This window comes from Medicago sativa, chromosome 4, assembly GCF_051527215.1.
Source record: "Medicago sativa cultivar Bolivia chromosome 4, Bolivia_mono, whole genome shotgun sequence".
NCBI lineage: Eukaryota > Viridiplantae > Streptophyta > Magnoliopsida > Fabales > Fabaceae > Medicago > Medicago sativa.
The window spans coordinates 38,656,109-38,682,735 of NC_140752.1; the positions used below are offsets into that span (position 1 = coordinate 38,656,109).

Genomic DNA, 26,627 nt, shown 5'->3' on the forward strand with positions numbered 1-26,627 from the left:
ATAACCCTGCCGTTTTCAAGAAACAATAATCACGATAATATTGAGTTCAATCATGATATAAATATACTCTAATTAAAATTTGTTTCTGAAGAATTGAATTCGAGTTATCTCAAACGATTCAAACTAAGTGTTATAGGTAAAAGGCTAATACTTATATAAAACATAACAAATTTATTAGTTGTATTGTAATTAACTTTAAAAGAACAAGTAAAAGAGTATTACTCCCAATGCAATACATATTCCCAATGCAACATTTTTTTTTTCAAAAATGATTTTTGAACTTCATTTTCGTACGACCGACAACGTATATACAAAGCTCGGATAAGATTTTCCGTTTTTTTAACATTTTTTACTAGCCTTATTTTGTGTGCCTATCAATTCAAAAGGAAAAATATGATATGGTGTGTTACTGTGTCATGAATATGTCTGTTCATATATCAGTGCTCTTTTTTATGCATTTCCTATAAATAAACTTACATATTTAACAACTTATGCAAAATAAATTGTCATTAATTGCAATATTTATTATCTTTTAACTTGTTGGTCCCATAGTTACGTGTCCACTTGCCCCTGAAGTCAGGCTAGAAGGTCAAGATCTTTTTGAGAACGAGATCACCTTCTTTGAATTTACAGGGACGAACTTTCTTGTCGAAAGCCTGCTTCATCCTCTTCTGATATAGTTGACCATGACATAGGGCGGTCATTCACTTTTCTTCAATCAGATTCAATTAGTCATATCTACTTTGAGCCCATTCAGCCTCTGACAACTCAGCTTCCATTAAAACTCTCATTGAAGGAACCTCAACTTCCATAGGGAGTACAGCCTTCATACCATATACCAAAGAGAAAGGTGTTGCCCCTATTGACGTGCGTACGGAAGTACGATATCCGTGTAATGCAAAGGGAAGCATCTCATGCCAATCTTTATAAGTCACCACCATCTTCTGGACGATCTTCTTTATGTTCTTATTTGCAGCTTTGACAACACCATTCATCTGAGGTCTGTAAGGTGAAGAATTATGATGCTCGATCTTGAAATCATCACATAACTCTTTCATCATCTTGTTGTTCAGATTCGTCCCATTGTCTGTAATGATCCGGTTAGGGACAACGTAGCGGCAGATAATATGATTCTTGATAAACTTGACCACCACTTGCTTGGTCACATTAGCATAGGATGCAGCTTCGACCCACTTGGTAAAATAGTCGATATCCACTAGAATGAAGCGGTGCCCGTTTGAAGCTTTTGGTTCAATCCTTCCAATCTTGTCAATGCCCCGCATAGAGAAAGGCCATGGAGAAGAAAGAACATTGAGCGCAGTTGGCGGCACATGAATCTTATAGGCATAGATTTGACACTTATGACATTTTCTGGCGTGCTTGTAACAATCAGTTTCCATCGTCATCCAGTAATAGCCCGCTCTCAATATCTTCTTAGCCATTGTATGCCAGCTAGAATGAGTTCCGAAGGAGCCTTCGTGTATTGCATGCATCAATAAATCTGCTTCGTGCTTGTCCACACATCTGAGCAAAACCATGTCAAAGTTTCTTTTATACAAAATGTCCCCGTTTAGGAAGAAATTGCTGGACAATCTTCTTAGAGTCTTTTTGTCTTTATTGGATGCTCCGAGTCGATACTCTTGAAAATAAAAGCTACAACTATCAGAGCAAGAAAATAAAAGCGTAGGCACTTTGTGGTGACGTTGGATCACCACAAAGACCATTAACCTAAACTATAACCAAAACTATAGAGCATAAAAATAAGGCTTAATAGCAGTTTTAGCCCCCTAACTATCCCAAAATCTGCGATTCTGGCCCCCTAAGAAAAAAAACTACAAAACAGCCCCCTAAGTTTTGCAACTGTAGCAGTTTTGGCCCCCAAAGGCCAAAAAAAAAAAATAACATGTGGCACCTCAGTTAGGGTGCCACATCAGCGTAGACTGAGTCAAAATTGGCATTGGGGGCCAAAACTGCCACAGGTGCAAAACTTAGGGGGCGATTTTGTAGTTTTTTTCTTAGGGGGCCAAAATCGCAACTTTGGGAAAGTTAGGGGGCTAAAACTGCTATTAAGCCTAAAAATAAAGCATACACCAACACACACACACATGCATGATTTACATTAAGCCTAATATCCATTATAAAGTCTGCGAAAAAATAAATGACAGAAAAAAAATTATCTACATTAAAGCCTAAATACACATTGTAATTCCATGCAAATAAATAAAAGACAATAATTAAATAATGATGATGATAATACGATGAAGAAATGAATATAAAACAATAAATAAAAAAGAAATGCATGAGAAAATAATAAGAAAGTAAAAACAGGGGGGTGCAGTCAGTAAGCAAGGGGGTGCGCAGAATTAAAAAAAAATGAAGAAAGATGTTGGGCTTAGTGCAAGAGAACCGAACCAAGTCGGTTTATAAGTTGGGTCGGTTGGGTTAAGACTGAATTGATCCAGGTCGTCAAATAGGTTAGACGGCTTACATCTAATCGAAGATCAGGGAATCCGGGGTCCTTTGATCTTGATCAGAAAGCTAGGGAAGTGAGAGTACACAATAAGTAGTGCACTCACGCACACGGGAATAGGCAGCGCCTATAAATAGGCTGTGGGTCATAAATCTCTCATTTTTTCAATTTCCTTCTCTCTCTCCTCTCTTCTCACTAGAAAACGCTCTGCTCTCTCTCTCTTAAATTCGTTCTTCTTTTCCGACGGAGAAGGGTGGCCGGAGTAAACTTCGGTGCCGTAGCCGGCTAGTCATCGCGACGGCGCCGCCGCACCGGAGTTAGAAAACTCCTTTTTAAAAAAAAAATAAACTCTTTTCCTATGTATCCTACCCTCCCGGTTACGTTTCCAAACTCAAAATTCCAAAAAAAAAAAAAAAACTAGCCTTCGACCCTAGATCTAGAGATTAAAATTCGATAATATACTTCTTTATTCTTCTCTTGGATTCTGGTGTGTTCCTTTTGTGTATGGATTCAGACTGGATTCGCTGGCGGTTGTGCGGTTTGGCCCGATTGGTTTCGTCGTGTGGCATTTGTGGTGCTGGATATGTTTGCGGTTCACTGTGATGTTGGTTGTTGAGGAATCGCGTCTGGTTGCGTGAGACTATGATGAAACAGTTGAATTCCTACTGTTGTGTGTGTTTTAACTTATGTGTTGCAGGTTCAATTTATAGGGTAAGGGTTTGAGATTAGGGTTTGTTAGAGATGAGCAGAAAACCGTGGCTTGGAGAGGAATGAAAGGGAAACGCGTGCTGGATTTGGGATTTGGATGTTGACAGGCGCGTGACAGGCTGTGTTGTGGATTGGGACTCTTTTTTGAACTTATCATATTATTCTTTGGACTTATCATATTTTTGACGTTTTGGACAAGACAAATGAAAGAAACAATTTAAATAAATAAAAAAAATTGCTATAAAATTAAAATAAAGATTTAAAAATTAAGGTTAAAATTAATTAAAACATTTTAAATAAAAGATGGAAATTTATGCTAAAAATTAAAATTAAAATAAAGAGAAAGAGGGCCCGACACGGAACCAAACATGAGGTATTTTTAAAATACTTCTCTGCTGAATTTTCACTGAAACATCAGAGTCCGATCAGGGTCAGGTGACACATGTCAGTGGGATCTTGGATCAAAAATTGGGGTATGACAATGTATAAGAGCATCAGAAGCACAAGAGAATCAAAAAGACTGTAACAACCCGATTTTCGCTAGTTTTATTTTATTATTTATTTATGTGTGATATATGTGCTCTTATGTGATTATTTGCCTTTGTGTGTGTTTTTGGTTGGGAATTGTAGAATTCGGTGTAGAAGGGTATTTTAGTCATTTTAAACTTAGGGGCATTTTGGTCATTTTGAGAGCAGAGGTAATTTTGTAATTTTGTTGGAGGGTATTTTTAGTGCTTAGTAAGAGTATTATTTTACCAAGTTACTAGAGAAAGGGTAGTAATTATTTTAAATTATCATTAAGTGACCGTTAGTGTTATAAATTACCATTAAGTGAGTAGTGACATTTTGGGTGTTAGAATAGAAATGGGTTAGGCCCATTAAGGTTTGAGAGATAAGCCCAATTGAGTAGAGTATGTATATAAACTATAGTTGTTGGTAAAACTAGGTTTTACAAACATTATTCATTTCATTTGGGAAGAAAAGAGATAGAGACTAGAGACAACAACAACAACAACAAGGGTTAGAAGGCAAAGAGGGGATTCAACATCTAGGAGCAAAATTGAAGCTTGGGTTAGAAAATCTTGGTGTTAGAGGTAAGAGGGTTAGATTTCAACCATAATTCACATCTTTTTCTCTTTACCCATTTTTGTGAAATTGTTGAATTGAACCTAATTGCTTTCAAATTCGTGTTCATGTTTTGATGCAATGTTTGAGTATGTAATTTGAATGATAATTGAGTTGTTAGTGATGAAATTACATGCTTAAGTGGTGGTTATATGTATACTTTGCATTTTTGTTCAAAAATGGTGATGTGAGATGTTGTTGTGATGAATTATTGGTGAATTCATGACGTTTAGCTGCTGTTGTTGTTGATAGATGTTGTTGTTGATGATTAAAACATTGGGTAATTATAATTGGAGAGTTTGATATGACTTTGTGTTGTTTTTGAATAATTGATGAAAAATGGGTCAAATGATGATTTTTATTAAGAGAATGTTTTGGGGCAAATTTTATATGGAATTGAGTGTCTTTTCATGTTTAAAAATGTTTAGACAAACTTTGGGATCAAATTTGGGCATTGGGAAGTCAAAATTGGGGTTTTGGGGTGAAAATGGCTCTTTTTCCCGAGACTGAACTGTCATAACTCGCAGCTGCGAGCAAGCTTACTCGCACCAGCGAGTAACTGCTAACTCGCAGTGGCGAGTAGCCCAACTCGCAGTGGCGAGTTGTCACAGGACAGGGTTCCTGTTTTGCACTCTCGCATCATTTTCGCTCGTTTCAGTCGTGAACTGGTTTTTGGTGCAAACATGAAAATTATAGATAATATTTTTATCTTTCTAAGGGCGTTGGTTTGACTTGAATATAATTTTTGGTTTGCAAGTTATGGGGAAATTACTCTTGAAATGTTTTATTGAAAAATCCCGCATAACTAGTTCCAAGTCGACCCAATCCTTGTGGAATGTTTTTAATCCTTGAAAACTTGATTTTTAAGAGTGCAACAGAGTTGGTTAAGCTGTGATGTAGTGAACCTACTTGTTTTTACTTAGAAATTGGGAAATTCTTTGAAAAATGATAATGGAGACGAACTTTGTGATTTTTATGAATTCGTCGTATTTGGCCGATGAAATGCTTACGTAACCTCTACTGCACACACATGTGGACTGTGAGAATACAGGGCATAAGCTATTGAGCTTGTTTACTTGGTTTTGAATTGATTGTTCAATTAATTATAAGTTATGACTTGGAGAGACGAAGTTGACTAAAGATGACCTTTGAGAACCAATTGATTGTGAATCCTTTATGGGGAATTGTTATATGTTATGTGAAGATGATTGGTGGTGCAATTAAGTGACAACTTTATGTTGTGTGATTTTTGATGTTGTTGGTGATTGTATATGTGTTAATTGGTGATGAATTGTTGATGATTGCATATATACATGTATTGGTGATGGTGAGGTGATTATTGTTTGTGTGAACATATGCATTGTAGTTGAGTCATATGTTCATGCATTCATGACTGATGGTGGTGGATTTTATATCCAAGACTGATGGTGGCGGATTTTATATCCAATTAAGGTGAGTACGATGTTTTGGTTGCATCGAAGGTGACGACCTTGAGGTGATTTGGTACCACATGCATCTAGATGAGTCTAGAATCATTGCATAAACTGTTGGTGGATTGAATTGCATTTGAAATGTGTGTGATGATTGTTTTGCTAACTGTAATTGTGGATTGGATTATTGATTGTTAATTGTTGATTTACAAGGTGAGTTGAATATATGTGTATGATACACTTGTGGAGATGTACTTGGAATGATAGTGTGTATATGTTGAGATTACTTATGAATAATATGTATGAATTGTTATTCTTGAATATATTCTTTCATTTCCAATATTCATGATAAATGTTTTTTGTGGATTATGATGATGTAATGCTAACCCTCAGTAGTTTACCACCTACCTTTCTGTATGGACGGGTAGATGGAGTGCAGAATGCTTAGTTGTTGCTTGTTGATGCCGAGGAGTGGAGTTCCTCTTTTTCATGCAAGTGTCTAGATTAGGGATCTGATCTAGGATAGTCTTGCATGTTGTTTATTTGACTTTGTATTTTGGAGTTGTTGAGATATTCTGTTATTTGAGATTTGGAGGATACATTTGTATTTAGTTTGGAGATCCAGATATGGTTATGAATTATATGTTGTTTCGCTGCTATGTGATCTTTATGCATGTATGATTTGTGTTTTATTGGAGACGTAACATCTATTTCTAGAATATTTTTGATGTATTAGCGTGTTTTACCACTTAATAGAAATAGGTTGTTACAAGTTGGTATCAGAGCCGTGGTCAGTCTTGTCTAGACTAATAGATTAGTGTTTGTTGATTTACCCTGTTAGTATGCGAATGGTAATGAGTTACCTTCGGTACTTGTTCTTGTGTTGTTGTGCTGTTGTTCTTATCTGTTGGTTGGTTTTGTGTAGAAGTGAGATGGTCGGTGGTAGAGATGATGGAGCGATTGCTCAGGCTTTGACTTCGATGGCTCAGGTTTGGCTCAGGTTAATGAGCAGGTGGCAGCTGGTCATCGTGATCCTGGTGAGGCGGAAGAGCGGAGGTTGGATCGTTTATTGCAAAACAGTCCGCCGACGTTCAAGGGTAGGTATGACCCGGATGGAGCTCAGAAGTGGGTGCAAGACATGGAGAGGATATTTCGTGCTATGGTGACTAGTGAGGACCAGAAGGTCAGGTTGGCTACTCACATGCTTGCTGAGGAGGCTGAGTACTGGTGGACCAATGCTAAGGGAAGACTTGAGGCTGGTGGAGCTGTGACTTGGGCTAGGTTCAAGACTGAGTTTTTGAGGAAGTACTTTCCTGAGGATTTGAGGACCAAGAAGGAAGTGGAATTCTTGAACTTGAAGCAAGAGAACCGTTCGGTGGCTGAATATGCGGCGAAGTTTGAGGAGCTTTCGAGGTTTTCTCTGTACATCAATGCAGAGGATGCTATGGTTTCCAAGTGTGTGAAGTTTGAGAGCGGCTTGAGGCCCGACATCTACCAGTATATGTGTGTTCAGGAGATCTGAGACTTTGATACTTTGGTGCATAAGTGTCGCATGTTTGATGATGTTGGAAGAGCTAAGGTTAATCACTACAAGGCGCAGAATGAGAAGAAAGGAAAGAGTCATGGATTTGGGAAGCCGTACAACAAAGACAAAGGCAAGAAGAAGGAATCTGGTGGAGGCTCTAAGGTGAATGTTACTGAGGTGAGGTGCTACAAGTGTGGCACATTGGGCCATTTTGCTAATGATTGCAGGGGTAGTGAGAAGTGCTACAAGTGTGGAGAAGCAGGTCACAAGGCTGTTGAGTGCAAGAAGGAGATCACTTGCTACAATTGTGGTGAAAAGGGGCATATCAGTACTAGGTGTACCAAACCGAGGAAGGCTGCGGGCAAGGTGTTTGCATTGAATGCGGAAGAGGTGGAGCATCCGGATAATCTCATATGAGGTATGTGTTTTATCAATAGTACTCCTTTGATTGCAATTATTGATACTGGTGCTACTCATTCTTTTATCGCGGTTAGTTGTGTTGAGCGTTTGGGTTTGGTTGTGACTCTGTTGTCTCGTGGGATGGTTATCGATACCCCAGTTAGTGGTTCAATGACTACTTCTTTAGTGTGTGCTAAGTGCCCTGTTAGTTTTGGCAATGTTGATTTTGAGTTGGATCTTGTGTGTCTTCCGTTGAAGCATATGGACGTGATTTTCGGTATGGATTGGATGTTGACTTTTGGTGTTAACTTTAATTGTTTGACCAAGAGTGTAACGTTTTCTAAGCCAGTAGCTGAGGAAGGTGGGAAGTTCTTGATCGCGGAGTAAGTGAAGAAGTCCTTGGATGGTGAAGCTAGTGTGTTCATGATGTTTGCTTCCTTGAAGGAGAGTAGTGAGAAAGGTGTTGGTGATTTGCCGGTAGTGCAAGAATTTCCAGAAGTTTTTCCCGACGACATTACCGAATTACCGCCGGAGAGGGAAGTTGAGTTTGCAATTGATTTGGTACCTGGAACGAGTCCTATTTCGATTGCGCCGTATCAGATGTCTGCATTAGAGTTGGGTGAGTTGAAGAAGCGGTTGGAAGAGTTGCTAGAGAAGCAGTTTATCAGGCCGAGTGTTTCTCCGTGGGGTGCTCCTGTGTTGTTGGTTAAGAAGAAAGATGGAAGCATGAGGTTGTGTGTGGATTATCGGCAGTTGAATAAAGTGACAATCAAGAATCGGTATCCGCTCCCGAGGATTGATGATTTGATGGATCAGTTGGTTGATGCAGAAGTGTTCAGCAAGATTGATTTGAGGTCAGGATATCATCATATTCGAGTAAAGGCGGAAGATATATCCAAAACTGCGTTCAGAACGAGGTATGGACACTATGAGTATTTTGTGATGCCATTTGGAGTATCCAATGCGCCAGGTGTTTTCATGGAATACATGAATAGAATATTTCATCCTTTTCTGGATCGTTTTGTGGTGGTGTTCATAGATGATATTTTGGTGTATTCGAAGTCTGAAGAAGAGCATGCCGAGCATTTGAGGATTGTGTTGGGAGTCTTGAAGGAGAAGAAGTTGTTTGCTAAGTTGTCGAAGTGTGAGTTTTGGTTGCGGGAAGTGAGTTTCCTTGGTCATGTGATTTCTAAAGGTGGTATTGTCGTGGATCCGTCGAAGGTTGATGCAGTGTTGCAATGGGAATCACCTAAGTCTGTTTTTGAAGTTAGAAGCTTTCTTGGTTTGGCAGGTTATTATCGGAGGTTCATTGAGGGATTCTCTAAGTTGGCGTTGCCATTGACGCAGTTGAATCGGAAAGGACAAGCTTATGTTTGGGATGCTAAGTGTGAGAAGAGTTTCCAAGAGTTGAAGAAGAGGTTGACTTCGGCTCCAGTGTTAATTTTGCCGAATCCGAAGGAATCGTTTGTTGTGTATTGTGATGCTTCTAAGATGGGTCTTGGTGGTGTGCTTATGCAGAATCGTCAGGTTGTGGCTTATGCTTCGAGGCAGTTGAAAGTGCATGAGAAGAATTATTTGACTCATGATTTGGAATTGGCGGCCGTTGTGTATGTGTTGAAGATTTAGAGGCATTATCTGTATGGTTCTAAGTTTGAAGTGTTCAGTGATCACAAGTGTAACAGCCGATTTTTGCTTGATTTATTTTATTATTTATTTATGTGTGTTCTATGTGCTCTTATGTGATTAATTGCCTCTGTGTGTATCTTGGTTGGGATTCGTAGAATTCGGTGTTAGAAGGGTATTTTAGTCATTTCGGACTTAGGGATATTTTGGTCATTTTGAGGGCAGGGGTAAATTTGTAATTTTTGCCGAAGGTTATTTTTAGTGCTTAGTGAGGGTTTTATTTTACTAAGTGTTGGAGAGTGGGGTAATTATTTTATTTACCGTTAAGTGACCGTTAGTGTTATATTTTACCGGTAAGTGGGTAGTAACATTTTGAGGTTGAATTAGAAATGGGTTAGGCCCATTAAGGTTTGAGAGATAAGCCCAATTGAATAGAGCATATATAAACTTTAGTTGTTGGTGAGAATTAGGTTTACAAACATTTTCATTTCATTTCATTTGAGAAGAGAAGAGATAGAGGCTAGAGGGAAGAACAAGGGTTAAAGCTTGAAGAGGGGATTCATCATCTAGGAGCTATAAATTGAAGCTTGGGTTAGAGAATCTTGGTGCTAGAGGTAAGAGGGTTAGAATTCAACCATAATTCATAACTTTTTCTTTCTTACCCATTTTTATGAAATTGATGAATTGAATCTAATTGTTGTAAATTCGTGCATGATTGTTGTTGTTATGTTTGAGAACATGATTTATATGATAATTACAAGCTAGTATGTGAATTAACATGTTGAAATGCATAATTGTGGGTAAATTGTGTTCTTGAGCAAAAATTGATGAAGAATGAAGTTGTGGTTGTTGAATTGTTGATGAATTCATGTTCAAATGTTGTTGTTGTTGTTTTAACATGTGTTGTTGATGAAGTGATGCAATGGGTATCATTGAAATGATGAATTATGATGAGATTTGTTGTTGTTGTTCAAAATGGTGAAATTTGTGTCAAGTTGTTCATGTGAAGGACCCAAATGAAATTTTGATATATGAGGTTGTTGACTGAGTTTTTGATGTTTTTGGATGAATTGGAATTGGTAGAATTTCTGTTTTCATATTGTGATTGTGTTAGTCGAGTTGTTTGGGAGAAAACGGGTTTTTCGTGTGAAATGTCGGTGTTTAAGCGGTTTTGCAAAGAAAATGATTATGTGAGGTTTGGGAGAAATGATTTTGGGATGGTTGAAACTTGAATTTATCTGTATATTATGATAGAGCTAAGTGTCAGGAGCGTATAGGCGAAAACGGCATCGAAAACGGAGTAACGGTTTGATTTTTATGCGCGAAAACGTGAAGGTTAAAAAATCTGCTACTGTTCAGAAGCGCTACTGTTCAGAAGCATCGTTCAGAAGCGCTACTGTTCAGAAGCGAACCAGATCAGAAGCTGACCCAGATCAGAAGCTGATCCTGATCAGAAGCTGACCCAGATCAGAAGCTGATCCTGATCAGAAGCTGACCCAGATCAGAAGCCAGCACTCCTGTTCTGTGTTCTTGCGTCTTTTTCTCACATTTCTGTTTTGATTTGGCTTTTTACGTAAACATGAAAGTTATAGATAATTTTGTTAGCTTTCCAGAGGCTTTGGTTTGACTTGCAAATGATTTTTGGTTTGTGAGTTATGAGGAAAATACTCCAAGGTGGTCTTAGGAAAATTTTACGAAAAATCCGCATAACTATTTCTAAGTCAACCCAAACCTTATGGATTGTTTCCAAACTTCAAACTTGGGTTTTATGAGTTCAATTAAGGTGTTTAATACTATCTAATCTATGAGGTGATGGATCTAACTTGTTTTGCTTTGAAAATGGAAAATTTTGTGAAAAGTGAAAAAGTGAGACGAACTTTGAGTTTTTCTTGAATTCGTCGTTTTTGGCCGATGAAATACTTATGTATCCTCTACTGCACCTATAAGTGACTTGTGAGAATACATGGCATAGGCAATTAGGCTTGTTTACTTGGTTCTGACTCAAATGTTCAATTAACTCAATGATGTGATTTTGAGAGACGAACTTGACTAAAGATGACTTTTGAGAACCAATTGATTGTGAATCCTTTATGGAGTATTGTTATATGATTATGAGATGATGTATGAATGGTTGTTGAGTGATGAATATGATGTTTGTGATCATATGTTGTATTTGTTCCTCTATTTGGATTGTAAGGAATTATGTGGAAATGTGACAACTATATGTTGCTTGAATTATGGATGTTGTGGTGATTGTATATATGTTAAATTGGTGGTGAATTGTTGATGATTGCATATATACAAATATTGGTGATGGTGAGGTGATTATTGTTTGTGTGAACATATGCATTTGTAGTTGAGTCATATGTTCATGCATTCATGACTGATGGTGGTGGATTTTATATCCAAGACTGATGGTGGCGGATTTTATATCCAATTGAGGTGAGTACGATGTTTTTGTTGCATCAAAGGTGACGACCTTGAGGTGTTTTGGTACCACATGCATCTAGAGAAGAGTCTAGAACATTGCATGCATTTGAATAATTGATGAGTTGTGTCATAATTGAATATATGACTTGGTGAATTTGTGTATTGGTGAAATTTGGTGAATGTTGTGATTGTGTGGATTGGTGTATATGTACATTGGTGAATTTTGTGGATGGTTGTCACTAATTGTATTATGCTCTAATTGCATGTCTTAATTGTTTGTGCTTATACACTTGGTGAATCAATTGATGATGGTTATTTTAATAATAATGATGAGGTGAGATTTGTATATGTATATATACATATATGATGTGGTGATGTTCTTTGACAATGATGATGGCTTGCTTATAACTTCGATATGACGAATTGTACTTGTTGAGATAAGCATGCTAGATGAGTAATGAAGTGAGTAATGTTTTCATTGATTGATGTTGATAAATGATGAGCTTTTGTTGATGACTTGATTAGAGGTTGAATATGCATGCTATGCTATGATAATAATGTGATAGCTTGAAATGTAAGTGATGGGGGATAATAATGATCATGTGATGCTAGTGTTCTAGGAGGGAGGGTTATGTATACGTGATACGTGTATGATACACTTGTTGATATGAACTTGGAATGATTGTATGGAATGGTTTGAATGGTATGAGAATCATGAATACTGTGAATACATGTATGATTTGTTATTTTGTATTCTTGAATATATCTTTCATTTCCAATGTTCTTGTTAAATCTTTTATGGATTATGATGATGTAATGCTAACCCTCAGTGGTCTGTGGTGGACCGCCTACCTCTCTGTATGGATGGGTAGACGGCGTGCAGGATGCTTAGTTGTTTTCTTGTTGATGCCGAGGAGTGGAGTTCCTCTTTTTGATGCAAGTGTCTAGATTAGGGCTCTGATCTAGGATAGTTCTTGCATGTTGTTTATTTGACTTTGTATTTTGGAGTTGTTGAGATATTATGTTATTTGAGATTTGGAGGATACACTTGTATTAAGTTGAGACTTGGAGATGTTTATGAATTATATGTATGTTCCGCTGCTATGTTATGTAACATGATCTTTATGCATGTATGATTTGTGGTTTATTCGGAGACGTAGCATCTATTTCTAGAATATTTCTGATGTATTCGCGCGTTTTACCGCTTATTAGAAATAGGGTGTTACAAGTTGGAGTTTGAAGTATTTGTTTGACCAGAAGGAGTTGAATATGAGGCAGAGGAGATGGTTGGAGTATCTTAAGGATTTTGATTTTCAGTTGAGCTATCATCCTGGAAAGGCCAATGTTGTTGCTGATGCTTTGAGTAGGAAGTCGTTGCATATGTCTGCTTTGATGGTGAAAGAGTTAGAGTTGATAGAGCAGCTCCGAGATTTGAGTTTGGTTAGTGAGTTGACACCGGAAGGTGTGAGGTTGGGAATGTTGAAACTGACGAGTAATATTCTGGAGGAGATCAAGAATGGTCAGAAGGAAGATTTGGAACTCGTAGTTCGAGTAGTGTTGGTTAACCAAGGTAAGGGTGGAGATTTCAGGTTGGATGAGAACGGTGTTTTGATGTTTCGTGATCGTGTTTGTGTACCAAGAGTTCTTGAGCTTAAGAGGCAGATTTTGGAAGAAGGTCATAGAAGTAGTTTGAGTATTCATCCCGGAGCGACTAAGATGTATCAGGATTTGAAGAAGTTATTTTGGTGGCCTGGAATGAAGAAGGATATTGCAGAGTTTATGTATGCTTGTTTGGTGTGTCAGAAGTCTAAGATTAAACATCAGAAGCCGTCAGGTTTGATGCAACCGTTGTTTGTGCCAGAATGGAAGTGGGATAGTATATCAATGGACTTTGTTGGAGCGTTGCCGAAGACTGCTAAGGGTTTTGACTCTATTTGGGTGATTGTTGATCGGTTGACGAAGTCGGCACATTTTGTTCCTATTAAGACCGGTATGTCTGTGGCGAAGTTGGCTGAGATCTACATTGAGCAGATTGTTAGATTGCATGGTGTTCCTTCTAGTATTGTGTCGGATTGGGATCCGAGGTTTACTTCTAAGTTTAGGGAGAGTTTGCAAGCTGCTTTGGGAACTAAGTTGAGGTTGAGTTCTGCGTATCATCCCTAGACTGATGGTCAGACGGAGAGGACTATTCAAAGTTTGGAAGATTTGTTGAGAGCTTGTGTGTTGGAGCAAGGTGTCAGTTGGATTGAGTTCACCTACAACAACAGTTTTCATTCTAGTATCGGAATGGCACCGTTTGAGGCTTTGTTTGGTTGGAGGTGTAGAACTCCTTTGTGTTGGTATGAGTCAGGAGAAAGTGCTTTGTTAGGACCGGAAGTTGTGCAAGAGACGACCGAGAAGGTTAAGATGATTCAAGAGAAGATGAGAGCGTCTCAGAGTAGGCAGAAGAGTTATCATAATAAAAGGAGGAAAGACCTTGAGTTTCAGGTTGGTGATCATGTGTTTTTTAGAGTGAATCATGTAACCGGTGTTGGTCGTGCTTTGAAGTGCCGGAAGTTGACTCCTCGTTTTGTTGGACCTTTTAAGATTGTTGAGAAGGTAGAGGTTGTAGCGTATCGGATTGCGTTACCGCCATCTTTGTCGAATCTTCATGATGTGTTTCATGTGTCTCAGTTGAGGAAGTATGTGTATGATGCGTCTCATGTGATTCAAGTGGATGATTTGGAAATAAGGGATAATTTGACCGTCGTGACTTGGCCAGTTAGGATTGAGGATCGTGAAGTGAAGCGTTTGCGTGGCAAGGAAGTCGTTTTGGTCAAAGTGATTTGGGTTGGACCGACCGGTGAGAGTGCCACGTGGGAATCAGAGAGTAGGATGAGAGTTGCGTATCCAGAGTTGTTTCCTTCAGGTAATTTTCGAGGGCGAAAATTCTTTTTCGTGGGGGAGAGTTGTAACAGCCCGATTTTCGCTAGTTTTATTTTATTATTTATTTATGTGTGATATATGTGCTCTTATGTGATTATTTGCCTTTGTGTGTGTTTTTGGTTGGGAATTGTAGAATTCGGTGTAGAAGGGTATTTTAGTCATTTTGGACTTAGGGCATTTTGGTCATTTTGAGAGCAGGGGTAATTTTGTAATTTTGTTGGAGGATATTTTTAGTGCTTAGTAAGAGTATTATTTTACCAAGGTACTAGAGAAGGGGTAGTAATTATTTTAAATTACCATTAAGTGACCGTTAGTGTTATAAATTACCATTAAGTGAGTAGTGGCATTTTGGGTGTTAGAATAGAAATGGGTTAGGCCCATTAAGGTTTGAGAGATAAGCCCAATTAAGTAGAGTATGTATATAAACTCTAGTTGTTGGTAAAACTAGGTTTTACAAACATTATTCATTTCATTTCATTTGGGAAGAGAAGAGATAGAGACTAGAGACAACAACAACAACAAGGGTTAGAAGGCAAAGAGGGGATTCAACATCTAGGAGCAAAATTGAATCTTGGGTTAGAAAATCTTGGTGTTAGAGGTAAGAGGGTTAGATTTCAACCATAATTCACATCTTTTTCTCTTTACCCATTTTTGTGAAATTGTTGAATTGAACCTAATTGCTTTCAAATTCGTGTTCATGTTTTGATGCAATGTTTGAGTATGTAATTTGAATGTTAATTGAGTTGTTAGTGATGAAATTACATGCTTAAGTGGTGGTTATATGTATACTTTGCATTTTTGTTCAAAAATGGTGATATGAGATGTTGTTGTGATGAATTGTTGGTGAATTCATGACGTTTAGCTACTGTTGTTGTTGATAGATGTTGTTGTTGATGATTAAAACATTGGGTAATCATAATTGGAGAGTTTGATATGACTTTGTGTTGTTTTTGAATAATTGATGAAAAATGGGTCAAATGATGATTTTTATTAAGAGAATATTTTGGGGCAAATTTTATATGGAATTGAGTGTCTTTTCATGTTTAGAAATGTTTAGACAAACTTTGGGATCAAATTTGGGCATTGGGAAGTCAAAATTGGGGTTTTGGGGTGAAAATGGCTCTTTTTCCCGAGACTGAACTGTCATAACTCGCAGCTGCGAGCAAGCTTACTCACAACAGTGAGTAACTGCTAACTCGCGGTGGCGAGTAGCCCAACTCGCAGTGGCGAGTTGTCACAGGACAGGGTTCCTGTTTTGCACTCTCGCATCTTTTTCGCTCGTTTCAGTCGTGAACTGGTTTTTGGTGCAAACATGAAAATTGTAGATAATATTTTTATCTTTCTAAGGGCGTTGGTTTGACTTGAATATAATTTTTGGTTTGCAAGTTACGGGGAAATTACTCTTGAAACGTTTTATTGAAAAATCCCGCATAACTAGTTCCAAGTCGACCCAATCCTTGTGGAATGTTTTTAATCCTTGAAAACTTGATTTTTAAGAGTGCAACAGAGGTGGTTAAGCTGTGATGTAGTGAACCTACTTGTTTTTACTTAGAAATTGGGAAATTCTTTGAAAAATGATAATGGAGACGAACTTTGTGATTTTTATGAATTCGTCGTATTTGGCCGATGAAATGCTTACGTAACCTCTACTGCACACACATGTGGACTGTGAGAATACAGGGCATAAGCTATTGAGCTTGTTTACTTGGTTTTGAATTGATTGTTCAATTAATTATAAGTTATGACTTGGAGATACGAACTTGACTAAAGATGACCTTTGAGAACCAATTGATTGTGAATCCTTTATGGGGAATTGTTATATGTTATGTGAAGATGATTGGTGGTGCAATTATGTGACAACTTTATGTTGTGTGATTTTTGATGTTGTTGGTGATTGTATATGTGTTAATTGGTGATGAATTGTTGATGATTGCATATATACATGTATTGGTGATGGTGAGGTGATTATTGTTTGTGTGAACATATGCATTGTAGTTGAGTCATATGTTCATGAATTCATGACTGATGGTGGTGGATTTTATATCCAAGACTAATGGTGGCGGATTTTATATCCAATTGAGGTGAGTACGATGTTTTAGTTGCATCGAAGGTGACGACCTTGAGGTGATTTGGTACCACATGCATCTAGATGAGTCTAGAATCATTGCATAAACTGTTGGTGGATTGAATTGCATTTGCAATGTGTGTGATGATTGTTTTGCTAACTGTAATTGTGGATTGGATTATTGATTGTTAATTGTTGATTTACAAGGTGAGTTGGATATATGTGTATGATACACTTGTGGAGATGTACTTGGAATGATAGTGTGTATATGTTGAGATTACTTATGAATAATATGTATGAATTGTTATTCTTGAATATATTCTTTCATTTCCAATATTCATGATAAATGTTTTTCGTGGATTATGATGATGTAATACTAACCCTCAGTGGTTTACCACCTACCTTTCTGTATGGACGGGTAGATGGAGTGCATGATGCTTAGTTGTTGCTTGTTGATGCCGAGGAGTGGAGTTCCTCTTTTTCATGCAAGTGTCTAGATTAGGGCTCTGATCTAGGATAGTCTTGCATGTTGTTTATTTGACTTTGTATTTTGGAGTTGTTGAGATATTCTGTTATTTGAGATTTGGAGGATACATTTGTATTTAGTTTGGAGATCCAGATATGGTTATGAATTATATGTTGTTCCGCTGCTATGTTGTGTAACATGATCTTTATGCATGTATGATTTGTGTTTTATTGGAGACGTAGCATCTATTTCTCGAATATTTATGATGTATTCGCGCGTCTTACCGCTTAATAGAAATAGGGTGTTACGAAGACTATGGTAAAAGATCTGAAGAAAGGTCAACAAGAAGTCAATGCCTCTTGTATATATTGTTCCCTTGTATGTGTGTGTGTGTGTGTGTGTGTGTGTGTGTGTGTGTGTGTGTGTGTGTGTGTGTGTGTGTGTGTGTGTCTATATATATATATATATATATATATATATATATATATATATATATATATATATATATATATATAATACAATGTGAATGCAGGGGCGGATCCGGACATAAAAAATCAGTCATGCTAATTTTTTTGTCCAGTAACTAAGAGACATCATAAACCATTCAACTTCAAATAAACGAGATCAGAAACGATTCAATTTCACTTTCAATCTAAATGTAGATGACAAAGAAAGGGTGAGGTCGAGTGTCGAGAAAGGAAAACGATAAAACTTGGCTGAGGGAAGAGGTGAGGGTGAGGTCGTGAGGAGAGGAAAGAAGGGTGAGAGAAATCCGAGAGGAAATTTGGAAGAAAGAAAAAAAAATGTGTTTTGGAATATGTAAGAAAAAGGTAGGGTGTTGGTAGTACTGGGTTGGGCTGAGTGTGTTTTTGATATAAAAAAAAAATATAATTTTTAAAAACAAATTGGGCTGGGCTAGTGTGGCTATTGCCACACCTTGCCATAAACAGATCTGCCCCTGGGTGAATGGCAGAGGATAGGAGTCCTCTGGAGATGTTGATCTAGTCGGGATGTTTAGCGGTTCCTTGATGTCCTTTTCACTCTTGATTCTGTAAAAAAAAACTATAAATGAAATTAAAATAGCAACAATTTGACTAAACATACATTTATTAATCAAGTATTAATATATTCACGATCATAAGTGCAACGTAAAATATATTGACTTAGAAGAGGAGCATATAATATTAATTGTATAGTATGATTGAAGAAAGCTTATTAGTTTAATAAAAGTTGAAAATGATAGTATTATTTTGGGACAAACTTTTTTTTGTTTTTTTTTATTGTGATAGAGGGAGACAGGGAGTATATATTTATTCAAACATTTATAAAATAGGTGACTTTCAAATTTGTTCGAAAGGTTGGCGGCACCTGCATTACACATTTTATTACTCCTTGCGTAACATGATTACCTGATTTTATTTCACATGGCTCCAACACTTAAAATATTTTTCTCCGTCTCTATAAAAGCAAAAGGTTGGTAGAAATAATATGGTATAGGTAGCACCTTTTTTTAATTCTATATGGTATCTTTAACCTTTTGAATATCTATAAAATAACAAAGGGAATAAACAAAAGGCTTCAGATTTATGTTGTTAAATTAACATCATATACTTGTTGGTTCTATATATTACGATTCGTTTAAATTTTTACACACATTTTAATATTAATATTGCCTTTGTCTCAAAATAGTCAGGATGATTCGTTAAACAATATTTCCCTTCTTTCTTATAATCTTTTTTTAATATGTATGACATAATTTAAAATAACATTCAATAATCCTCGCAAGATTAACTCAGTTGGTAGGGATATTGTATTTTATATGCAGGGGTCAGGGTTTGAACACTGACACTTCACTTCTCCACAATTAAATTGTGTGAGCTCTAGCCACTATGCTACTTAACCAAAAAAAAAAATAACACTCAATATGGAATGGAGAGATTTACAATCATAGATTTTATAAAAAAATTATACACTTTTCTAAATTACTCTCTATTTTATCATGCTGATTACAATGATTGAAAAAATAAATATCACATGGTATTATAGAAGACAAAAATAATATTGGTAAAAAATATAATTGTTTTTGCAGTATAATAAACTCCACTCAAATGCAAAAATAAAGGAAAAAACAATCAAAATGGTCATGAGTTGAGACATTTCTCGTCTACATCTTAAGAGTCAGATACACACTATCAAAACACAGGAATTTCATATGTCAAAAATTCATTAACAAACTAAAACCTTAACCCTCCCCTAAAATAAAAACTAAAAACTTAATCCTATCGACTTAACTGATTTATTTTGCATATATGATCAATATACAAGAATGATGAAGGATCCACAATCTTTAATTTTATTCGTTTTTCCAAAAAGGTTGTGTGTTCTTGCTCATTGATTATAAGTGGCATATGAAATAACCAATCTAACCACAAGATGACATGTCCTTTAAGACTATTCAAAGAAAAATGAATTTAGTGATAGTCATGGTGAATCCCTTAATTAAAATAAGACACCGACAAAACGAATTACAATCAAACATTTTTTTTTTTGGTTACAATTACAATCAAACATTTGAATTTCAGTTTTTTTTTTTTTTTAGAGGTACGTTTCAATTTCAGCAAAACATGAGAACTTATAAAGGAGGAGCTGAGTATAAAATACTTAATTTAATGTGGTCCAAACTCAGAGTCCAAAATATTGGTTCAACCTAGAGCGCTACAAAATGAAGGTGTCCCGCATGCTGGGTAGTGAATGGTGGCTTTCTGAATAATTTAAAGCAATGACTTACTTTCCGGTATTTGAGACTTTCATTAGTTCAGGAAAATGCTAACAAATATTTGTATGATATTGTTGAAGCATCTAGAAGTAATAACTTTTAGGGTCATGTTAACTTGTGCCCTAAGGGTACAAGTTAATGATCTAAAAGAAGAATTAAAACATACTCCCTCCGTCCCTTAATGTAACCACCTATTTGATTTTATTTTTGTCCCTAAATGTAACCCCCTTTTCAAATTACTAGATGCATTTATTACTTTTTTCCTAAACATACCCCTAATTAATACTACTAACTTGTCTTGAAATATGAATAGTCAAATTTAATACACATACAAACAAAGGACAATTTGGTAATATTAATACACAAAACAGACACATTAATTACACTGACAACTTTTCTTAAGAAATGTGAAAAATACAAAGAGGGGTTACATTAAGGGACGGAGGGAGTACTATGTTTTGTATTGAAAAAAAATAAGTTTTTATATTTTCAAGACATTGAATGCACGATTTCCAAAATTAAGTTTCTACATTTGTTTTCTAAACTTGTGCCTTGAGGGCACAAGTTAACATTTCTCTAACTTTTATATTAAAAATTATACAGTTATAACTTTAACATATATTTAATTTGTATTTTAAAAAAAAATAATAAATTTTTTTTTTGATTAAATTTTATGAATTTTTTAAATAATGTTCTAGGAACATTTGGGGAAATACTTCAGTGACTTAGAAATGGTGTCATTGGTGCCATAGCAGAGATCCTGACCGTTGATGTGTGTGGGTCCGTGTGGGGATGTGTGTGTGATGTGTGTGTGTGGTGGAGATGGAATTGGATGGTGCCATTGGTGCCATTAATGGCACCAAAGTGGAACCCGAACATTTGTTAGCACCACCTTAAACAAATCAACATAGTTGCTTTAAGTTTCTTTGTACCAAATGGACGGTGAAAGAATATACTTACAGGTCTTCTACCTAAAAGTGAAAGGTCCGTACGGGTCATTCTGAAATTTAGGCCTAAAGAATGTCATTGACTCATTGTAGTTAGATCATTACTTCTACGCTCCACGTATTCAAGCTATTGGATTGGTATAGCCATTTAGTTGATACACCTATCAAATAGTGTAGAATAATTATCGATTTGTTTCCTAGTATTACACAGGGCAAGTAATTTAGTGTTTGTAATTAAAAATTCTACAATGATTATGAAATTGTTTTTTTATTTATTTTTGATTCAGAGACTGAAAACTTTTCATAACAATTTTTTTGGAATTGGTCCAGAGATTTGGTTGATCGACCCAAACACTAATTGGAATGAAGATTTTTCATTTCATTGATTATTTTGAACTTTTGTTTCTTATATATTGCTCGACGCCTATATATATATATATATATATATATATATATATATATATATATATATATATATATATATATATATATATATATATAACTACAATTAGTTTATGAGTGTTAAGTCAATATTATTAGGTTAAACACATTTATCCGGGTTCAAAATCAGAACTTTGCCGTTGTGTGTGTAAGATTTATGTGGCGCTTGTCACTTTGTTTTCAACTCAAAAGATAATGTTTAATAGTTATTTTACTTTCTGAATATGTAACGAATAGTCACAATAATCTCTCAATGTGCCAAAATTTCAAAAAAATCTCTAATTGTGCATGTGTTAGTCAAAAGAGTCTCTTTCGTTAACATTGAAATTCTGGCACACTAACTTCCTGATGTTGTATGCAATGCTCCAACACTGAGACACAGGTGGTATGTTGAGTTTAATGTTTCAACATCAAGCTAACGATAAACATACAGAACAAGGAAAATATAAAAGACAGAAACGTAAAAGGCACAGGTTATTTGTTAGCCCAGTTCGGTGACAAACACACCTACTAGGGGGCTACCAAGCTAGGAAGGAAATCCACTAGTGTAGTCCTAGTTCTAAGTTCTCAGTAAACTCCAAGTTTACAACTTATCACCTAGACAATACCCGTACTAACTTCAGCCTAGGAACTCCTAGACCTGAGATCCCGTCTCACTTCCACTCAATCACACACCCTGTGATTACACGTTTACAATCAATATAATGAAGACACTTTTAGACACAAACTAACTTCATACTTCAAAGCTTAGGAGTAGTATACAAACTTACAACTCAATAAACACAGTCTTAAACTTGCATCAAGGTGACACAAGAAATGTTCACAATTAACAGAGACTCAAAACCCTAAAAGCTATATATTTGATATGACGGCTTCAGTGCATAATTAAGTTTTTCGTCCTTCTATTTATACTCTGAAGCAGTACGGGCTTGATCTTCTTGTTGGGCTTCATAATAATGCAAATCCATGAAGTGATCCGCTTCACAAGAATCAGAACCAAAACGAAGTTTCCTAAAATGTTGGAACATCTTTAGGAAATAAATACCAAATACAAATTTTCCTAAAATGTTGACGCATCTTTAGGAAATAAACACAATGCTGATTCTGGACAAAACATGCGTCTTTGCCAACAAGTAAATAGGCGTGGATTCCTCAAATAATTAAAGTGCGTTAATTATGGCACAAAATCAAGGCACACTAAAATGGTACCCACATGTTGAAACATTGGGTCCAACATCGTGCTTGTATATTCGAATTAGCAGGCCAACATACAAATATCCAACAAATATTGTCATATTGGTCCCTCAGTATACTTAGTTATTATCATATCAGTCCATATAAGTACTTATCGTCATAAAAGTCCTTATATGAAAATAGTTAATGTCAGTATTGTGAAACTATTTTAACGTCAGAGACTATTTTGAATAACGAAATGCATAATCATAAACTATTTTAAAATTTCGATATATTGATGGACTTTTGTAACTACTCATTATACATTTAAGGATCATAGTGAATATTACCCAAAAATAAAACCTACAACTAAGTAAGTGTTTCATTTTCGCCCATACATAGACAACATATGAAGAGATCACACCATTGCAAGATAAGAAATATACTTACAATTCACTGTCGTGGGTATATATTTAATATATATATATATATATATATATATATATATATATATATATATATATATATATATATATGTATGTATGTATATATGTGGAGTTGCTAGAACACACACACTAATTTTTATGTGGAAGTATTTTAGCAAGATACACTCTAAGGTGTATTTAACCAATTTTTAGTTGCTAAAATACTCTTTCTAAAAAATAAGTGGGTGTTCCCTCAAAAAAAAAATAAGTGGGTGTATTCTAGCAAATGCTTATAGGACTTGCTAACATACACCCACTTATTTTTATACTATTACGAGTGGCTGACACTGCAGGTGTGTCTTGAAGATTGCAACGAAGTTGTGATTTCTCATTCTCTCCTTGCCTCGTTTAAACTGATTTTTGGTATATAAAAAAAAAATCACATTGGCTCTATTAACCATGAATATGCTTTCATTTGTCCGATGAGAATGGATGAGAGGCAACGGTAGCGGAATGTCCCTCAGTATGGTGGTGACAAGTCTTCGCGTTGGAACGAAAGTTGCATACAAGCACGTTAGCACTCTAACACTCAAGGCAGTGATGGAACTTCGAAATAGTGTGTAGAAATTGTTGTGAAAAGTGAATCGTACCTTCAGGGTGAAGCTAAGTCACTCTTATATAAATGCGTGCAACAATAATTGTCTCCGAGTTTTGCAGCGTGTGATTAAGGAGTGGTTAGAGGATACGTGTAAGGTTGTCCTTGCGCCGAGACATGCTTCAATGTGATGCGGTATACCAAAGTTGGCGTGTTACCGTGTTACTTCAGGCGTTGAGCATTAAGACGGTGCAAATTTATGCCACGTGTCAACGTGAGATTGATTTTCTGACCGATCCAAAAGAAACTTATTACATATGACAAATCATTGGCTAACGAATATGTCACGCAAAATCAAATAATAACAGAAATATTTGGAGACAAAATGATCTCTTAACTGCGCAAAGTAGGGAAACAAAGTGCGATATGCCGCAGGCCTTTTTCTAGTAATTAATTAAGTATTAGTCTACACTAACAAAATGTAACATGCTCATTAAGCCACAAAGTAACATGTAACCCACAAAACAAAATAAATTATTCCATTGATTGAATCCTTAATAGACACAGTTACAATTTTGTATAGAAAACATAAAAATGAATTCTGAAAGAAAGGTATAATCAAACCACTCTATGTTGTATCCCCCTAATTTCTTTACCAAGAAAATTAGAAAACTTAAACCATAACCCCCCATTTTCACACTATACTTCTACAATCAACTATTACAAAAATAGAAAGAAAAATAAATAAATGGCATAAACACCAAGTACAAACCAAAAATCAAAACATGGAAAACAAAGAAAATTCCAAAAATAATCAAAGAAAGAAGCACAGTAGACACAGAAAAAAGAGATCATGTGCTTCTTCTTAATAACCCTTCAATCAACATGTTGCTAAGATATTATGATGAATTGAATCATTCAATGTGCTACTAAGTGTTGTAGAATTTTTCTCCTCCACTTTTGTTTCATCATACTTTGGAACCCACCAAACTCTCACACTTCTATCAAGGCTCCCACTATACAACAAAAATCCACCACCAATTCTATTAGATGATTGTAAACACTTCACAGGACCTTCATGTCCAATTATAACCCCAACTTTACAAATTTTACCAAAAGGCTCTCTTTTCCAAATACCTATACTTTTATCTGCTGATCCTGTGCACAAATAACCCCCAATCAAACACATACACAAAACAGCCATTTCATGTGCCTTTGTTTCACAAACCATTTTCCAATTCTCTAAATTTCTTTCATAACACATTACATAACCATCAGAACCACCTCCATAAACCCATTTTCCATCATCAGAAACAACAACAGAATTAAATGAAACATCTCTATGACCCTCTAAAACACCTTTCAAAGTATGCAAATTTTTCCCTTGTTTTCCCCATGCCTTAATTTTCCCATCTGCAGAAGCAGAATAAACAATCCCTTTACATGCTACCAACCCATTGATAGCATCATCATGTGCCTTAATAGATTCCAAACACTTCAAATCAGAAACACTCCAAACTTTAAGTGTCTTATCCCATGACCCTGAATAAATCAAACCATTATGAACAACCAAACAAGAAATGCTATCAGCATGTTCAATCCACAACCTCTTGTGATGTCTCCTAGTTTGAACATAATTACTTTGTTTCATAAACTTCCCCAAATAGTCTTTTGTTGTTGGAAGCGTATCAACGAGCTTGAACACATTCTCTGAACTCCTAGAAACTTTCCAAACACGAATCTTGCTATCTTGATGAGCTGTGAAAACATTGTTTCCAAAAGTTGCTAGTGCTTTGACAGATCCATCGCCTTGACCGAATTTCGCAAACAACCTTAAATCTGGTTGTTGCCATACTATGATGTCTTTGCCCTGTGATGCACTCAATATGAACTCACCACATAAGGCTAAGCATGAAACTGAGCCAACGTGTTCCGAAAGAATTGCCAATGATCTATGAGAAACTGATTTGCATGGTGGTGGTGGTGGTTCATAATTGAGACGTTGAAGCTCTAATAAGTTATAACTTTCATTGCTCTCACTGCTGCTACAGCTACTGCCACTGCTTCTACAACTTGATGATGGAGTAGAAAGTATGGATTTTGAAACAAGGGTATTCATTGGATTTTGTTGAGGAATACGCGAGAAAACGGTTTGGAGGAGAAGAGGAGCGGTGGAGAGAAAAATAGAGCAAACGGGGGAAAAGGGTATTGAGAGAGAGAGAGAGAGAGAGAGAGAGAGAGAGAGAGAGAGAGAGAGAGAGAGATGGATTCCTTAATGAAGAGGGAAACGTTAGTGTTAATAATACAAGGGGAGTAAAGTGCAACGGCTATCTTGACTTGAGAGAGAGAGAGAGTTCAATGCAATTTGCAACAGAAACTTTAGCTATAAAGATATTTGAGTGTCTTTGTTAAGGACCGACCAATCACCCTTTTATAGTGTTGGTTGCTTGTTTGAGCTGTTGGGGAATTGTTTTTGTCTGTGTGACATTTTTTATTCCACCAATTATCCCCTGCCACGGCCACAAAATGGAAAATGCCTAAACTCGAAAATGGCCACTTAGTAAGGGCAGAGATCCTCTCCTGTGAGAATAACACTGCAGGCTGTCCAGTTTCAATCATAACCATTCAATTGGTCTTTTATGTTTTTCAATGAACCTAGGTGAGCCAAAATGTATATCCGTTAGTAATGGTATTTGTACATAAAAAAATTCAACCTTTAAGGATATACATCCGTTTCTAATTATGTTCAAATTTTACTTTTTAAGTTTATTCAATTAATGATGTATGTGATTCATATTGACCACATATATCATTAATTAAATGAACTTAAAAAATAAAATATGATTATAATTAGAAACAGATGGAGTAAAACAAAGGGTCTTGTTAACGGTGCCTCTGGTGCACTGTGTAAGGAATCTAAATTTAGAAAATATGTACTCATCAAAAAAGTCAAATGTTACAAATTTCAATGCATTGATTGCATAGATTTTCTTAAAAACCTATTATTAAAGGTGCTTAAAAAGTGCCCAGGGGCACTAGTTAACATTTCCCTAAAACCAATATGTACTAATGAATGTTTTAATGACACAAGTTAAAGAATTAAA

The 26,627-nt window shown here is 36.1% G+C and overlaps 2 protein-coding genes across 2 annotated transcripts; both read right to left on the minus strand.

The window, feature by feature from the left end:
• Positions 1 to 728: 728 nt before the first annotated feature.
• On the minus strand, positions 729 to 1,442 carry LOC146929280 (uncharacterized). Its single transcript, XM_085707281.1, has 2 exons — positions 1,159 to 1,442; positions 729 to 1,002 (listed from the first exon to the last, which is right to left on the minus strand). Exons 1-2 carry the CDS (start codon positions 1,440 to 1,442, stop codon positions 729 to 731), a joined length of 558 nt encoding a protein of 185 aa, XP_085563407.1.
• Positions 1,443 to 24,036: 22,594 nt separating this feature from the next.
• Positions 24,037 to 25,871, minus strand: LOC146929281 (Transducin/WD40 repeat-like superfamily protein). The gene is given in 2 exon segments (XM_085701250.1): positions 24,037 to 24,465; positions 24,467 to 25,871. Coding segments are annotated over 2 exon segments (1,200 nt in total). The 5' UTR covers positions 25,643 to 25,871; the 3' UTR covers positions 24,037 to 24,441.
• Between the last annotated feature and the right edge of the window lie 756 nt (positions 25,872 to 26,627).